The following is an 18,640-nucleotide window of genomic DNA, read 5'->3' on the forward strand; positions in this document are numbered from 1 at the left end:
AGTGTTTGAACCTCTGGAGCTATCTGCTCCTTCAAGCTGATTGATTAGTCATGATCCCTGCAGTTTTAATGGGAATCATTCAATTGGGAAGGTGGAGCACCCTAGAGTAGATTAGCATATTCTTGTTTACTCATCTTCTGAGGGGCTTTTTCTCTTTTCTTTCATTTTGTGGAGAAGAAGAGAGGGGGGGAGGTTGGGGGAAAGGAGGGGGTTGTGGCTTATGTTATAAAGGAGGCCAAAAAAATAAATAGATTAGAGCATCTTTTGGGGGGAGGGAAATCAGTGGGTCTGAGTCTTGGAGAAAGCTGGGGGGTTGTTTTGGTTTTTTGTTTTGTTTTGAGTGTGTGTGAGTGTGTGTGTGTGTTTTTTTTAAGAAGAAAAAAAAATAAAGGGAAGAAAATTCAGCAGAGAAAAGAAGAGAGAGAGGAGTTCCAGCTGTGGAGGAATAGAGGAGAAGAAGACAGATAGAGAAGGAAGAACAGAGAAATACATTTCAACCAAGAAGGAGTTTTGATTTATTTGATTTTTATTTGTTTTAAGGAGAAAAAAAATCTATAAGCAGGAAAAAGAAAGAAAGAAAAAAGAAAAAAAGAAAAGAAAAAGCAACTGAGAAGGGTTATAAAAAGAGCAAATACCAAGAAGGGTGAACAAGAGAAGAAAGTCAAGGCAAGGAGGAGCCCAAAGCTGGCAGATCGGGAGGATTTGCAGGGGAGAAGGGGGGGGAAGATTGGAAATGCAGCTCTGGAGTTTGCTGCTGCCTCTTGCGCTTCTCTGTACAGCCCTAGCCAGTGGACCCGAATGTGGGATGGACGAGCGCTCCCGCAGGGCACGAAGGGACACCAGGCACAGCCGCCAGCTCCTCCACACTGCCCCGGGCACCTGTGCCACCAGGTTAGCCCGAGGAAGGCGCTCCACTGCTGGGCTGGAGCCCGGGCATGTCCCCCGCAGGAGGCAACAGCGGGAGGTAAAGGACGACGAGGAGTCCCTTACCCCGAGCAGGGCGCTCTATTTCAGTGGCCAAGGTGATCAGCTGCGGCTCAAGGCAGACGTGGAGCTGCCCCGAGATGCCTTCACTTTGCAAGTGTGGCTGAAAGCCGAGGGCGGACAGAGATCTCCGGCTGTCATTGCAGGTAGGTCTGGCCGTGCCTGTGGCTGCAGCATCCCCGCTCGGTGCCGGGAGCCGGCTGGAGGCGTGCGTGTGTCCGGGAGCGGGCTGTGCACACCCAGCCCCGCGGGAGTGCCCCGCGGCACACGGGGGATGGATGGATGCATGCGTGGATGCATGGATGGATGGATGGATGGCAGCGCCTCTGCCAGCACGCCGGGCTCGCCTTCGCCCCGCCACATATTCCGGGAGATCCCGGAGCTCTGCGGACCGGCTGGAAGTATAGGCTCGCAGGAAAAGTTATGTAAACTTTTGCATAGGGGAAATGGCAGTGCCCCGGGGTGGTTTCTGTCTCGCTGGGTGCGCGGAGTGAGGTGCAGGTAGAGGAGGCAGCTCTCACGGTGGGGTTTTGTCTGATTTTCAGGTTGGAAAACTGTAAGTAGAGCGTTTGAAAGTGGCTTGTTTGTATGTATGGGAAGAAATGTATGTGACTGGTGTGTGGCTGCAAGGAAACGCATATCTAAGGTCCCCCTACGATTTCCTTGGTTTTATTGGCTTTTTAGTGTACTCCACTGTTCGCTCTTTAGATGCAGTGTTAGCGTGTGGTTTCCGAAAAGCTATAAAGGAACTTTTTGGCTATTGTGAAACCTCAAATGAATCAAATGAGTTTATAAAGTTCCCAACCCCTCGACACTCAGCTACGGCTGGGACTCGCACTGCAGCTAGAGGATGTGTGGAGTATTTTTGTCTCCCCTTAGAAATGGCAAGTGTAACATCAATGATTCTAAGGTCAAACAGCCCTATAAAATCATTTAGGACTCAAAGCAGCTACCAGTCTAAGCCGTCTGAGCTGGACAATAACAAGGAGCATTGCACTTTTCTTATTTAAATTTTATGAGCCCATCCTGAATTTGGGTCCCTCTCCCCGCGTTCGCTCCCTCTCCCCCTCCCTCCCTCTACCTCCCGCCCTTTCCTCGCTTTAGTGATAAAGTGCAGCGAAGTTGTCGTGAAATCGGATACTTTTCGGAGGGTAACAAACCCTTATAAATGTCGCCACATCCATCTTTGCTCTGAAGGAAGTCATAGAAAATGGAAATGCCCTTTAAAAAAAAAAATAAAAAAGGAAACAAGTCAGAAAGAGAAACGGGTACTTGGGGGGCGGGGGGGGGAAGACATGTTTTACAGTTCTTCTGGCAAGGAGATTCCCTGAAAGCACAAGGTTTCCATGTCCTAGGATGCCTTAAAGAGACAGGGAGGATTTCCCCTTTCCCTTTAAGCGGAGCCGGTTGCTCGCAGGAGGCAGCGCTGCCTGTGCCGGCGGCGCCGCTGCCCCGCCAGCCCCGCTCGCTGTCCCCGCTGTCCCCGCTGTCCCCTGCCACCATCCCCGACCGCCGCCGCTGCTGCCTCGCAGGAAAGTTGCTTTGTCCTAAAGAAAACAAAAACAAAACAAAACAAAACAAAAAGAAAACCCCGAGATGAAGTCAGCCGTGCTTTTCCTTAACTTTCTCCGCTCGCTTGCGAGGAGGGAGACGCCGCTTGTGCGGGGCTGCCGGGGTGGGCAGGAGGTGCCGGGCATGGGCTGGTCCCGTGTGCCTCCAGAGCAGTGATTTCATAGGTGAACCACGTTATTCCTTGATTTATTCCCCCCTGGCTTTCTCACACTCTGCTCTTCTGGTTCCCAACCCTAACTTAAACCCCAGGGCTCAAAGTGCTTCCCTTTCAAGTTGGGAAAAGCAGAATTAGGGTTTACATAGATCTCATCGGTCCCAAAACAGGGTCACAGTATTTTTAATGTGTTTAATCCAACACCTAGGACCCCATGTCTGCTTTTGGTGCAAGTATCTCTAATTCTCACGACAGGGAACCTAGACAAACACACACAAAGATCATTTGTAGTAAAATACTTTAATTGGATGGGGGAGGTTAGGTTGTTGCCTGTATAAAACACTTGACCCATTTTATGCATGGAAATAACATTCCACTGTGAAAAATGAAGAGAAATGCCCCAGTTTTGCACCGTGGAGCTTCAGCTCAGCTCGGGAGGACTTTGTGATTTTTTATTTTATTTTTAAGCTGCCCCTGCCCCCCTCACATGCACTCTTGAAGAGGAGCCAGGTTTGGCTCTGTGTGTAAACACCTGGAAGAGGTCCAAGAGGAACTCACTTGGAGTATCCTCTGCACACCACAGCCTCCCAGACCTGCAGCAAGCTTAGGGAGAGATTACGCTTTCCTCAATGAGGAAATCAAGGGTTCTGGCTGCCAAAACTCTTGGCTTTCACATTCTCAGTGTTTTGGGATGTGACAGACTGAGGAGCTCAGTTCTGCTGTTGCATTTGCATCTGTAGGACCCCACTGAAATCAAGAGCCCATTTGGGTGTTTGGAGGGGAAGGGACTGGGGCACATTTGCTGGCAGTGCCAGAAGTGAGTTTCTCCCCAACTTTTGTCCCAGTGGCAAAGTGGGGAGCTGTGTGGCTGTACAGATCTGAGGGGAATGGTGGGATTGACTGGAATACACCTCTTTTTCGGAGTTGCTCTTGTGTTTGCCCCTACTTTCTGCCCCCTACTTTCTGCTCTGCTCCCCTTGCACCACTCTTTGTTGGCATGTAAGAAATTACTACAAATGGTACAGGAGCCTATAGGGGAAACCTGTGGTGTCTGTTAAAAATCCCATGCAGGACCCGAGTTGTTATCAGCTCCTGTGCCTGAGCCCTGACATAACGGAGTTCTTCTGCTAATCCAGGCTACAGGAGTTTCTGTCTGGAGCCAACTCTCCTTACGTCACCCTCTGCTGCAGTATTCAATTTGTTTTCATAAATGGCTAATTTTACAGCGCTGTTAAGTGGGTTCGTCATTGTGCCGGGCCATGCCCTGTGTCTGATGAGAGGCAGCCCTGGTGCCAGGCTCTGCCAATTTTCACGCTGCTTGGCAGCGATGTTATTGCCGCCCTGTTTGACTCCGCTGCTATCTACTCTGGCATTTGTCAGAGGCAAAGCTGTTGGGAAACTGCAAGTGTGACCCATTGATCTGCGTTACGCAAAAGCTCAGGAGCCCTGTCGGGGCTGGGCTGCGCTCCTCGGAGCAGCTCCCGGAGCAGCTCCCGGCTCCTGCGCACTCGCCCTCCATCCCTCCATCCCTCCATCCTTCCCTCCTTCCATCCCTCCATCCCTCCCGGGCCGCAGAGTTCTCGCACAAACCCTGCTGGGATGTGCACACCCAGCGCATCCCTCTGTAAACACTCCCATGTGCGCACCGAGCCACTCCGCGGCTCCCGGCACCTTCCCCCGCTGGGGCAGGAAAGGGTTAAGGAGGGGCTGTGCTGGGTTAGGTAATGCACACACACACACCCCATGAGGAATGAGGGGCTTCAAAGCGCTGCTGACCTTGCTGCTGTTGGAATCAAAGGTGTTTGGGTTCCACTGTGGAAACTCAAGCCCAGCCTAAGGAAGGGGACGCTCCCGAGTCGCAGTCAGGGTGTTTTCTGGGCTCTGGGGTGGTTGGTGTTTTCACAGCAGAGAGATGTTGACTCTCAGCTGGCTGGGATGAATGATCGGCATCGGGAGCTGGAGTAAGAAGGTGTGCCTGCTCTGAAGAGTAAAAGTTTGGGTTTTTTTGTTTTGTTTTGGTTTTTTTTTGTCGGTTTTTCCCCCACTTCTTGGTTTCATTCCCCTCCGTCTCTCTATTCCTCAGCCTGCCAACAGGGAGCATGATCCCAACTTCATAAGGCTTCATATGTAAGGGAGTGCCTATGTTTTCCCAACTTCAGTCCTTGATGAACATAGAACTGCAGCAGAATCCAAGGGAAAGAAAAGCCAAAATCAGCATGGTGGAGCTCACTAAAAGCCACAGCTTTTGCATGTAAGGGACTGAGAAACATCCGTGTCAGGTCCGATAATTAAACAATTATAAAGATATGTAATTGAAACTGCATAGGTCTAGTCTCTCTACAGAGTTAAAGAATACATGTTTGTTTTGGAGAGTTGTTTCTTTCTGAAGTTTTGGACTCTGATACTGGTTTAGTACACTTCAGGTAGAATTGGTGAGCTGGGTCCTATCTCCAGAGCTGATCCTTGTCCTGGGTGTGCTGGGAACTTGAGGATGTTTTCAAAGAGATTTTATTCAGAGTTTCACTGGTGTTAAAACAATAGGCAGGTAGATCATGTGGCAATTTCAACAGCCTGTCTTTCAATTATATGAACTTTCTAGTTGTGTTCTGCAATGAAGAACCACAATGAAGGAGCAGTCAAATATAAAACTTGTAGTTCTGCTGTTTAATGAGTGCTGGCATGTGCAAGGTCCCAGGGTGCTGGCCATGGTGGGCAGAGTGGAGTGACAGGAGCTGGAACACCTGCACAGATGTTCCTGCAAGGTGACAAATCTCTAAAACACCATCCTGAAGGGTGGGGGAAGCTGTGTGGGTTTGGCTTCCCCATGGATGTGTTCAAATGATTATCCACTTCATGACTATGGATCTGGACATGGCTTGACTCATAGGTCACTGAACAAAATACCCTCACAGCTTGTCATTTACTAAATATTTGCATTTGAACAGCATATTTCCTTCAGCCTGTGGAAGCTGGGACAAAAATGAGAAACTGGTTTTTCTTTCTGTAACATTTCCAATTTAATCTGGTCTTATTCTTTTGACCAGCTACAAAAGACTCAGAACAGCACAGTTAGAAGAAAGCTGTTTTTTTTTTTTTTTTTTCCCTTAAAGCACTTACACATAGGCTGCTCTAATTAATTAAATGGTAATAAAACAGTGAGGGCAATTTGACTCTGTGTGTGAAGGGTGGCAATATTAGATTCCTAAATGACATATGGCTGTCTCCTGTAGGTGCAGGGTTGTGTCCCAGGCTGAGTTTGCCTCTCCAAGCTTCATTTCAGCCTGATTTATTTCAAGCCAGGCTGTTTCAGACGGAACAACTCGCGTGAGGCAGCAAGCAAGAGGCGAGGATGGTGTTTGGAGAGAGAGCAGGAGCAGGGCTGTCCTCAGGGACTGCTGGGGATGTCTGGAGGAGCACAGAGCAGAGCTGTGCAGGGCAGGCTCGCTGCTCAGGGCGAGGGGAAGCCCTTGGAGAGCCTTGGCACGCGAAGCCATGGCCACAGCCAGCCCTGGGCAGGGTTGGGGCAGCCTGGGAATCGGGCTGGAGCTGCTCTGCAGCCCCACTCCCACCCCACCATGCCAGGAGGGGACTGTGTGTGACCCAGGGGTGCTGAGGCTGTGGCTGCACTGAGCACAGGTGGCCCCTGTCAGCCCCAGGCACTCGTGGCATGGGGAGGGATGAGCTGAAACCCCAAATCCCAGAGGGGCTCACTGATGCTGGCTCTGTGATGGTGTTCACAGGGGTCTGAGGGTGAGGGAAGAGACGAGGATCTGACTCCATGTTTCAGAAGGCTGACTTATTATTTTATGATATATATTGTATTAAAACTATACTAAAAGAATAGAAGAAAGGATTTCATCAGAAGGCTAGTTAAGAATATAAAAAGAAAGAATGATAACAAGGCTTGTGGCCCAGACAGAGTCTGAACTAGCTGACTGTGATTGGCCATTAATTAGAAACAACCCCATGAGACCAATCACAGATGCACCTGTTGCATTCCACAGCAGCAGATAATCAATGTTTAAATTTTGTTCCTGAGGCCTTTCAGCTTCTCAGGAGGAAAAATCCTAAGGAAAGGATTTTTCATAAAAGATGTCTGTGGCACTGGCTCCCTGGGAACCCTAACCCAGACCCTCCGCACAGGTAAGGGCCACTTTCCAGTGCTGAACTGGGCAAGTTATTGCTTGCACTCAGGCAGCCAGCTGAGGGGAGCAGGGAGGTTTGGTGCAGAAATGCCTATCTTGGAGCCTGGGTCTGGCTCTGCCAGGACAGGGGTCTGTCATGAGAGTGATGCCACAATGCATCCAGGATCACTTTAACTCAAAAGTGTTTCATGCCCTGGCAGCCAAAGAAGCCAATTTTGTCCTGAGGTGTGTCAGAAGGAGACAGCAGGGCAGCAGGGCAGGGGGGATTGTGCCCCTGTGCCTGTGCTCAGGTGAGACCCCACCTGCAGAGCTGCCCCAGCCCTGGCCCAGCACAGGGAGGAGCTGGAGCTGCTGCAGAGATCCAGGGGAGGCTCCAGGGGGATCAGAGGATGGAGCAGCTCTGCTGGGAGGAGAGGCTGGGACAGCTGGGATTGTGCACCTGGAGAGGAGAAGCTTTGGGGGGACCTCAGGGTGGCCTTGCACGGCCTGAAGAGGCACAAGAGAGCTGGAGAGGGACTTCTGACAAAAGGCTGGAGTGCCAGGACAGGTGGGAATGGCTTCATTCTGAAAGAGAGTCTGTTTGGAGCAGATTTTAGGAAGAAATTCTCCCCTGTGAGAGTGGGCAGGCCCTGGCACAGGGTGCCCAGAGCAGCTGTGGCTGCCCCTGGATCCCTGGCAGTGCCCAAGGCCAGGCTGGACAGGGCTGGGAGCAGCCTGGGACAGTGGGAGGTGTCCCTGCTATGGCAGGGGTGGGATGGGACGACTTTTAAAGGTCCCTTCCAACCCAAAACATTTTATGGAAAAATGTTGCAGAACCAACAGGGTTTAGGTGCTCTCAAGGCAGCAGGATTAACCAAGTGCTTTCACATTGAGTTTTCATGCTGGCCTGAGCCAGAAAAAAAAAGAGCCAAAGTATAGTGTCTTTTTTCAAAAAGACATATGGAAAAAACAAAAATAAACCCTTCCATGACTGGGGTCAACTGAAATGCTCCCATATAATAGTTTTGCTTCTAATTTTATCTGTTGCTTTTTCAGCTCCTCTTTTCTTTTCCCCAGTAGAAATTACAGGAGCAGAAGCAGAGGAGGGACCACCTGGGTTGTCAAATTCAGTCCCCTGCAGTGTCAGGGATATAACAGCAGATAATTAGTCCAAACATTCACAGAAAATCCACTTTGTAGGTTCTGATATAGCCCAGGCCACAGAAGATTTCCCAGTGCTTTACTATAAACCAAAGCTCTTTAGCTAAGACTGGGAGTCACCATTTTAATGCAAGACAGGAAAAGAGAAGGACAGATCGACAACATCTTAAGTACCTAAAATCCAAAACATTGGTTGAGAAAACTGTTAAGTATGAGAAAGAAAAACATTGGCTGGTAAAAGGTATCAGCTTTGTTATTTTCAGAGAGTTAAAATGAATCAGGTGTTTTGACAGTTACGAAACTTCTATTGAAATTTTAAGTTGGAATATTTGCCAAAACTGATCCTTTCCCACAGATAGTCTGTTTTGATTAATTTCCCCTTTTCCTGAGAAAAATATTTTATCAAACATTTCCCACCCTTCTCAGCTCTTAGCCTGTGTGGCAGTTCCTACATCCCTACAGTTGTAGTAGGAATGAATGCTTGATTGTGTTTTTACTTCTTCACATCTTATATTCCACATGATTGAGAAAATGCATCAGAAAATACTTGTTTGATCAAAAGCCTCTATGTTTTTTTCTCTCAAATGCATCAGCAAGTCTAATATAATCTTTTTCTTCATTTACCCTCCTCTCTCAATGCTACCAATTTTTCCATCTAGTACTGTTTACATGGGCAGTATAGATTAATCTTCATATTTCATAAATGCAAAATATACTGGACTCTTTTATTGCCTGGGTTCTGGGTATTTGCTTCATGCATTGTTCTGGGCACAGTTGCTGTTCTGTGCATTTAGGTTCTTTGTTTTCCCAAAAAAGAGGTTTCTGAAGATGAAGATGTACCTTTTCCTGACCTCACCCTTCAATTGCTCTATGCCCATTTCCCAGCCTGGGGGTTGCTGATATCTGTATATGATTCTTGACTTTATTTCACCTTTCTGTGGAGAAGGAATACTTGATTGTTGTGCTATTTTCTCTGTCTCTCCACATTTCTCTTCATTTTCTCTGCTGTGAGCATGCATGCGCACACACACACCATTTCCAAAGCCCCTTTGATTTTCTTCCCAGATCAATAGAGCATTTAAACTCCAATGATCAAGGAGGAGCAGCTTGTTTATTTCCCCACATATCCTGACACAAGTGGCACATCTTGTAAACTGCTTTGATTTGATGTTAGTGCCTGTTATAAAGTTTACTCTCCCCAAAGCCATCCATGAAGTTAAAGTACTCTTACTCTGAGCAGGAGCAGAGCAGAACTCAAAAAGGCAAGGTAAAAAGAGGACAGGAATGAAATATCTTACCACAGAAATTTGCTTTCTGCTATCCTCATTGACAATCATCAGAACAATTTGAGGGCTGTTGAGCATCCATAAGCTTGGCAGCACCAAGTGAGGGTACATTGTGTATCACAGTTAGAAGTGAACAAATATGAATAGAGGTCAGTTATCCCTTGGCAGAATGGGGCTGGATTACACAGGAAGCATAGACTTGATCCTAAACATGATCAAGATAATGAAAAATGCCATTGAGCTTGGCTGAATCTGGAGAAGGCTGTGATTTCAGAGAGTTTTCCACAGCCCTTCTCTACAGCCTGGACCTGTCTGTGGTCCTTGCTTCAGTATCCTTTATTTTGCAGATTTTTTTTGCTTCAGATATGAGAGAAGAAAAACTGTGAAGCCCTAACATCAGAGGAAGGAGACATGTTTATTTTGTTTTGCTATACTCCAAATCTCAAATTGGCCTCTCTTTCAACCTTTCTTCTTTTTCTTCCCCTCTATTTTTTCCTTTTTATTTTTTTTTAACATTAAAATCTCCCCTATTCCAAGCCCTCTCTCCCATCTTCTGATCTGCAGGGTGATGTAATTGTGTGACTTCCCCGTCCAATCCCTCCACCCTCTCTTATCACCATCCAAGCCTCAGTTTTTCCCCTACTATCTGCTGTCCTTGATTCCCCTGCTTTCCCTCCTTCCCTCTCTGCACTGTCTCTGCTTTCCTGCTTCTCTCCCATCGCCTGTGCTGCGGCAGGGTGGTGTCCCCTCCAAGGTGGCCGCAGGTTGGTGGCTTTGTCCAGCTGCTGTTGGAAGTGCTGTGGGAACACAGGGTAAGCAGGCAGTGTGCTGTGTGCTCAGCCAGGCTCCCGGGCTCGCCTCTTTTCTGGGAATTATTGATATTGTTCTGTTTAATATCCATCCTCGCCGTGCGCAAACAAGGAGCGAGCGCTCGCTCGCGCACAGAGGGAGCGAGGGGGAAGCGAAACTGAGAAGCATCTGGAGTTGGCCTGGTGAAGCAGCAGCTGAGAGATATGATACCAGCTCATGAAAGCAAAAGAATTGCTGTGTTAGAGAAACAAACCACTCTGTTCTGTGCTGGGCACCTCCTGGGGCCTGGTGCTCTCGACTCTTCCTTTTGGGTGATATTTAAGGCTTTTTTGTCTCTTCTCTTTCCTCCCCTCTGTCGTGTTTTTCCTCCTTTTCCTTATCTAATTTATTGTCTCTCTGTTTGCTTTAAATCACTTTCCCATATGGATTTCTCTCTTCTGACCCATCTTCCCCCTCCCTCATCTGATTCCCAGGAGTCTTCTGTCGTCATGGAATTGGGAGAAGAGCAGCCCTGCTCCCGACACCGAGCATCAGCTGCAGGCTCCTTCCCTCCTTCGTTCTCTTCCTTGTCTGTTCTCTGCTGTTAGTGTTGGAAACATATTCACAAAGATCATCCACTGGATTGAGGAAACAGATTTTATCACCATTATTTTGTTTGTTTTATTTAAGTCAGGGAATGAAATAGAGAGGAAAGGCCTTTGCTGTTGCCACTGTTACTTAGTTTTGAATGGAGTTTTTTTCTCCTGTACTAATGTATCCTAGTGTTGTTATTTCTCTTTATCTTTTCAGCAAGGTTATGGTTTTATAGTGTTGAACTTGCCACAAAACTTTCTGTTGTTGATGATGACAAATCTCAGGTGTGAGAGAACACATCCCTTAAAATCAGGGAAATTGAGGAACAAAGGGATGCTCTGATTTGTCCTGGATGTGGCAGTGTGCTGGTGACAAAGTCAGCAATCAAACCCATCAGCAGTCCTTTTGTTAGTTTTTATTATTGCTTTTTAGGGATGATGGTGGTTATTCCTCAGCTGAGATTGTTCTCCATGTGGAGTCACATGCCCTAACTCCTGTAGGATGTTTCCTTGGAGCTGTTGATGGTTCTTCAGTGGATGATGGCAGTACTGAGCCCGTGGTGGTGATGGAGTCTGTCACCTGCCAGGTCACATCCTGCTGGTGACAACACAGGGGCTGGGGGAAGAAGGCACTTGGAATTTGTGACATGAGCTCTTTGGAGATGGCAGAAAATCAGATGGTCTGGAATTCATATGTCTGAGCCAGACACACTGGTGATGGTTGAATCCACACAAATTATTGTATTTCTCAGATGGAACAGTGTGTGCAGCCCCCAATGGGAGAGAAAAACAAATATCAGCAAAGCCCCTTAGTTCAGAGTACTCCAATTTAAATTGGAATACTTTGATATTTTTTATCCGTCTGCACATTGATTATTGTATTGACTTGCTGAAATGGCTTGTAAAACATTGAAGTTGTAACTGCTTATCTTCTTAGGAAATGCTGAAAATCTGCCTCTGTATATTAAATTAGGGACAAAAGCAACTCCATAAATCTTACCCCATAGTTAAATCCAGGCCAGGTGAGAGGCTGCTGAAGGGACCCCAAAGGATTTTTGGGGAGGGATCCCCACCCAGCGCACACCCTCATGGCTGAAGAGCCAGTGTTTCTGTCAGGAGCATCACCAGGGAGGCTGCACATCCAGTCCATGGGAGTTTGTTCTGAATGCAGCAGCATCTGTGCTTGTAAAGTCTGAGGTGCTAAAGTTGAAATCTGGAGCTTGCATTACTACTGTCTTACATGTCATCTGTCTTGTGGATAAACAGAGCAGACTCTCGGAGGTCAAAACAGCACCTTTCACCAGTGATAATTTAATGAGAATTATTTTCAGCGTAAACTAGACAAGAATTGGAAGCCTCCTGTGCTGTAGCTTGTGAATGGAGATGTTCAGGGAGAAAAGGAGTACTGGGAGAAAAAGCAAATGTTAACTAAATGGATTACACACACAGTTTTGAAACATACTTGGCAGAGGGAAGGGCGAGCAATACAAGCCAGATTCTGCTGTTGAACACACCAATGTAAACCTAGAGTAACTCCTTTGGAAAGGAAACCAGGGAGGGGGGCTGCTCCAGACCTGTGAGTGTGTAGAACTTGGGGCACAGACAGAGGGCATGCAATGGGGAAACTGACCCAGCTGAGAGGAGAATGTTGTGGAGAACAACCTCCAGCCACTGTCACCGCTGTCGGTGGTTTTATATGGGTGTGTAATGGTTATGGTGATGCAGTGGGAAACATTTGTACAATGTGGGGTTGTTTTTTGCTTTTTGAAGTATTTTCTGCATATACCTATATCGTAATCCCTGCAGGCTGTGGCACTGGGCCATGTACCAGTGTTACAGTGAGCCCTTTGTGTTTCCGGCAACAAACACTCCTGAACTCTGCTCTCCAGGCTTGTGGCCTCAGCTCCTTCACCCCCGCCCGTACTGTCCCATCTCCAGCAATAATATTCCCTCCTCTGTTTATAAACAAACACCCTCAGAGGAAGTTCACGGGAAGAAAAGTTAGTTAGTGAAAATCAACCACGCACCCAGGCCCGGCTGTGGGTTGGAGCCAGCAGGGTTGCTGGATGTTTCCTACCCTCCATCTGCTTGTAGGAGTTTCTTTGATGAGATGTTTGCCTGTCTAACTCTGTGTCTTCCTCATCTTTTCCCATCGTCGTGGAAAATACAAAAGAAGTGGGGAAAAATTGTGGTCTAAATTTACTTTGAAATCAGGATGGACAGCATTTGGGAACCCCAAGCAGGAAGGTCAACTTCAGTAACCCTGTAGATTTTCTTCTTGGTAAATCCACTGATTCTGTCTGTTTTCTTGTTGTTGTTGTTGTTGTTGTTTTAACATCAAAATCTAGATTCTGGCTCCTGGCAAAACTGTTGCTCTTGAGTTGCGCAAAGGCTGTAAAAGGACTAAAATAGCCCAAAGGATAATTGTCCACTATAGTCTGAGCACAGGGCTGATGGTACATCTGGTGTTGCACACCATTCTCACAGAACCACCCCTTCAGGAGGCAGGAGTGAGCAGGACCCAGGGGAGTGGGTAACATGGGACTGTGGTCATCCTGGGCATGAGCAAAGCACGGTAATGGTGCCAGCAGCTGGAAAGCACAGGATGTTTTTTGACTCTTTCCAGAGGTCCCACAAATCTCTGACAGCACAGAGGCAACTGAATAAATAGTCCATTTTCTTGTGGCTGCTCCTGGTTTGTGTCTTTAGCAGTGCACCTTGTTCTCAGGTACAAGGTGAGTGGATTAGATGTTTGTTTCCTTCCAGGAGATAACTGGATCCTCTAATAAATCTTTCTGACCACTCAAAATGCACAGGAAGATCATCAGATATAGCAAAGCTCTGGCAGTAAGGGAAGCAGTCTGGTCAGGGCCATGGTTCTTCACTTGGGCAGAGGTGGGGTGTCAATGCAGGGCTCGTGTCATCATTCCAGGCTCTCTCTCTTCCATAACGAGTGCATTTGGAATTTGGGTCTAAGGGAGCTTTTACAAATATAATAGATGTGGAAGCTGTGGTCCCACTTTTAGTTCTAAGAGCCTCAAAGTTTTAGAAGTGTACTATAAAAGGTGTCCAGTGCTGGCAGAATCTCCAAACCTTAAAATGGGATGGTTTAAAATAGTCTATTTTTTTTTTATTTTTATTTTTTTAAGAGTAGTTTCTCTTACTGAACAAATATTTTCATTCACGTCTTATCTGTAAGGCTACCTCAGTGTGGTCTCTTCACCTCCCATCCCAATGGGGGGAAGAAAATCAGAAATGAGCTTTTGAGCATTTTGCATTGCAGCCTGGACAGAGTTTATCCATTGTTGCACAATCCCTTTGCCTGCCAGCAGGTTAAATAAAGGAGCAGGGTGGAGCAGTGGTGGAAATGGACCTGGTTTATACTGGTGGGCTTCCTCCAAGAATTTCAGCATAACTATCAACAGTTTCTCCTCGCAGGAAAGTTGAGCAATTCATTCTTGCCCTTTGAGGAGTTCTGAATTATTGAAGAACAGAGGATCTTCTGCTGGGAAGGGCTGGAATTCCCCGCAGTCCTCTTGCTGGGGATGGTTTAATCAAACAGACTGTTTACATTCTGTGTCTCAGCAGAGGCAATGCTCAAACAGCAGTGGTCTTCAACTGGACACTGTAGCATGGGGGGTTTATTTTATTTTGTTTTAAACATCGGCATACCACCAGTTTTACTGGGAAATGGCCATCTGCAAACACCTGCAGGCTCCATGGAACAGGCCAGAGAGGGAAGCAACAGCAGCTGCATCTCACAGAGGCAAAATGAGACAGCAAGGGGGCCGTGTTTCTTCTCCAGAGGTTTCTGCAGGGCTGGGATTTGGCAGCAAAGGTGGGCTGGGAGCACTTGCACTCCTGGAGGAAGAGACCTTGCAGCAGGAGGAGGCTGAATGTTGGTCCAAACTCTTCTCTGAGCCTCAAACACTGATGGTAGAGGCAGAGAAGCAAAATTCTTTTTGCCAAAACCTTGTGTTTTGCCTCACGCTGTGAAGGCCAAACTGTTCTGTGAACAGAAACTGTGCTCTCAGACTTGAGAGTGTTCAGCCTGAATGTAATGGGAGTTATGTATTCCATGGGAGAGGGAAGAAGGAAATGAGATTAGGACAGCTCTTCCTACCACCGCCCAACTCTCCCCTCCCTCAGGAGGAACATCTTTTGCACCTACATCAACAAACCAACAACCTATTGCACTTCTGTATGTCCAATATTGGCCACAAAACTTGAGAAGAGATTTTAACTTCTCTTCAGATACTTTCTTTTTTTATTCCTCTTTGGTATAATCTGGGAGTGATGTATTTCCTCTCCCCACACCGGGATTTTCTGTGCCTCACCGAGGAGGATGCACGCAAGTAGGCAATGTGGCCAACATTCTTCCCAACCCCAGCAATCCAACCAGCTGTTCAGCAGGGCTGTTATTTATTGAGAACTGTCAATGTGTTCAACACATGGTGTCCTTTGCCCTGCCGAGCCAACAGCCTGGCTTTTATGGATTTCTCTGACACTTGTCACACACTGGTGACAGGACAAGCTGGAACAGGCACACGGGTTTATGTGAACATTATTCTAGTAGGGCATTACAACAAGATGCTCTATAAGGGAAGGAGGGACAGAGAACAGTTGGCAGAGGAGAAAACAGAGGCTGTTGCGAAGGGTAGAGGTTCCTTCTTGGCTGGTGCTTTCGGAAAGAGAACAGAGATTTCCTTCAGCGATAAATTAGATGCTTGGGGAGAAAGAAAGGGTGTTTGTTTCAGCAGTGATGCAACTCCTCTGTGAGAGAAGCAGACTCCCTCTCCTGCTAATTGCAGCTGCTGGTTCTGTGGCAGAGTGGAAGTGCACAGGAATTGCTTTGGAGTTTTAGTTGCAGCTCTGCAATTGGTGCGAGGTGCCCTCAGCTCTGTCCTTCCCATCTCCAAAGGTGGGATAAGGGCTCTCAGCTGCCTGCAGAGAGATGCTGTTGTAAGGAAGAGGAAATGTCATTAATGCTTCATGAATGAAACAGTGAATGACAAATGCCATTCCTTTGCACAAACAGGTTGGAATACCCAGCCAAGAAGAGCTGTTGGCCAGGGTCGTGCTGGGTTCCTGTGCTGCTGTAAAGGGAAGACTGAGGTTGTGGAATGCCAAAGAGACAGAAAGACAGAAAGGGGGCACATCTTGCCAATCTCCTACTTATCTATTTGTCCCATCTTTTTTTCTCTTGACTTGTGTAAGCTCGTATTCATGAGTATCACAGGTATTTATTTTCCCCTGCTGAAAAACAGAGCCACTGCCTGAACAGTGTGACTCTGGCCACATTCCCTCCTATTCAGCACAATGCAATCTTGGCTCTTTACTAGTTAATATTTTCTGTCAACAACCTGCAAGGAAACAAAATCAGTGCTGATAAAATTTGCAGATGTTGCAGAGTGCAGGGAGTGGTAAACAATGACCAAAACAGGACTCTCAGTTGGGTGTTTTCAAAAGCTGAGAACATGAAAACTATGCATTAGAGTAAAGCCAAATGTGAAGTCATTCATATAGAGAGAGGGGCAGCAGGTCACACACAAAGGATGGATGGGAGGAAAGGATCTTTCACCTGGAAGCTGAATGTGGAGCAACAACTGCCTGTTGGAATAGATAAAGCATGCAAATGTGAGCTGCCAATGCGGGGCTGTGGCCAAAGGTTTGGAGTCATTGTTGGCTGGGTAAACAAGGAGATATTGAACAGGACTGGGGAGGTTGTGTTACCCCTGTAATGACACTGGAGTGGCTGTTGCCAAAGCACTTTGTCCCATTTTGGTGTCTACAGTTTAAGAAGGATGTTGTATGGGAGAGGATTTAGAGAGAAAACAATTAGCAATGACAATACTTATATGATTTCTAACAGTCTTGAAGTGTTGGACTCAAGAAGATTAGGAGGTGGCTTGATCACCATGATCTTTAAATGAGTATTTTGGGAATATTAAACTCATAATTGTGGGTTGGAAATGAATACTAGAGGACATAAGTAAATCCAGTGGATCCAGTGGAGACTAAGCAACTTTAGAACAGAGTATTTTAGCAGTGTTTTAGCCTTGAGATCAATCAGTAATTGAAAAACCTTTCTGAGCAGAGTGGTGGAATATCTGTCACCATAGCTTTCAATATAGAACTAATTGTTTTTCCAAACTGCAAGGTCTTTAAAGAGGAATTAATTCAGTGATCACCCATATTGTGTCTAAGAACTTCTAATGTCAGAGTATTCTGAGGGTTTTCTGTTATTACTGGAAAAAATGGTTGAAGCCAACAGTGAAGCACAAGCAGCACTAAGATACTAATTTCAAATATTTTAATTTATCTCTTTAATTTCTATGGACTCTCCTTGACACTGGTGGGATATTTCTGATCACCACAATAATTCCAGCTGATTGTGGTGTTTCCTCACCATCACTGCAGTTGAATTGTAAGGCTCTGTTCCATATAGTATTTTTAATCCTGCTTAGATATTGTCACCTTTTTTCCAGAATGATGTGCTGAGCAATGACTTGACTTCTGCCCTATAAATAGTCCAGTACACTGTCTGAAAATCACCTGAAAAACAAAATGGAAATATTTTCTCATTGAAGGCTTTAAGAGCTTTATTGTTGACCTCAGTGATGCCTCCAGAAGATTTTACCTCCAGAACAGACTTGGGGGAGCAAAAATTAAGGTTTCCCTCTGGAAGTGGGACCATTGACAATGCCTGGAATGTGAAACCAACGCATCAGACCATTATAAACAAAGTGGATGAGAAAGCAGAGAATAACTTTGAGTTGTCATCCCCTTGCTGGGTGGTGTGCCTCACTCCCAGGGCAGAGCCCCAGTCCAGGAGATGCAGGGTACTGGAATGACCTATTCCTGTGGCTTTAGCTGAGTTGCAAACATTGACCAAAACCCTATTGAAGCTAATTCATGTTCTGAGACAGGATTTCATTTCATCTGAGCCATCCCCAGCTGGAGACTGTTCCTCAAAACTCAAATTCAAGCCAAGTGCTCCAAATGCCCCAGTCTGCTCCCTCCAAGCCATGTGCACATGTACACATAGGCCCCTGCACAGAGAAAATCGTGCCTGTACATGGTATTTTGTTAGTCTTCATTGCTCTGCTTCCAAATTTAACCAGAAGTAGAAGGGCTGAAATAACATAAGAAAGGTTGGACATATGATATTTCCTGCTGCTCAGCTAAATACAAGAATTGCCAAAAATCTTCCAAGGTAGCTTGTTTCTTTTACATTTTTCTCCCAGTTCTGCAGACTTGAGAAGGTCAATTACTTTCGAGAAGGATTTAGCTTTGGCAACACTTATGGAAAGCGAAGCAGAATTGTGACCTTTTGGAGGTTTGCCCATCGCTGTCCCATCTTGTCCTTTAAGAACTAAAGTTTGAATTTTCACAGCTACAGTCTTCGGTTTAATAGGTGTGAATTTGTTTCTGTGCACTTCTAAGACATCATGAGTATCTGTGTGAGAATTTGCTTTTAGATGTCTATTTATTTGTGCTCACAGATCAAGTGATCACTGGTATTTGTAGAGCAGAAATACAGGCTCAGGTATTTCCAGGAGGAAAATCATACCAAAACAAATGAAATTGGATTCAAACCGAGCAGAATAATAAAGCTCTAAAATTCTATACTTAGGTTAGTATGTGGTGACTCCAGCCTATCTGGAATGCATACTATAATAGTTATATCATGTTAGAGAGGCAGGTTTTTTTTTCAGTAGGACGTTTCCTAGAAAGCAGAAATATCTCTGTGGTTTGTGTATGGGTTTGGAACTTGTGTGCAAGTATGGAGCAGGGAATTTGAGGCATGAAATAGTCAGGATTAGTGAAGGCCCAGATCCCTTTCATAAGCCACAGCAGAAAGCAGGCAGGATCAGCTCCCTTCTCCCCACTGCTATTGCAGCCTCCTCCTCTGTGGATTGTTTTGGAGTCAGTTCTTTGAAGGTTGACAAATGCCTCAGTTGTTTCTATTAGTAC

The 18,640-nt window shown here is 46.3% G+C and overlaps 1 protein-coding gene across 1 annotated transcript in view; it reads left to right on the top strand.

Moving 5' to 3' along the window:
- Positions 1-211: 211 nt before the first annotated feature.
- The window catches only part of PAPPA (pappalysin 1), a 180,560-nt gene continuing 162,131 nt past the window's right edge, over positions 212-18,640 (top strand). Inside the window, exon 1 of the mRNA XM_005493856.4 lies at positions 212-1,130. Coding sequence (XP_005493913.2) covers positions 734-1,130 — 397 coding nt within the window. The 5' untranslated portion in view covers positions 212-733. The remainder of the gene's footprint in view (positions 1,131-18,640) is intronic.

The sequence above is a fragment of the Zonotrichia albicollis genome, chromosome 21 (genome assembly GCF_047830755.1).
Source record: "Zonotrichia albicollis isolate bZonAlb1 chromosome 21, bZonAlb1.hap1, whole genome shotgun sequence".
Taxonomy (NCBI): domain Eukaryota; kingdom Metazoa; phylum Chordata; class Aves; order Passeriformes; family Passerellidae; genus Zonotrichia; species Zonotrichia albicollis.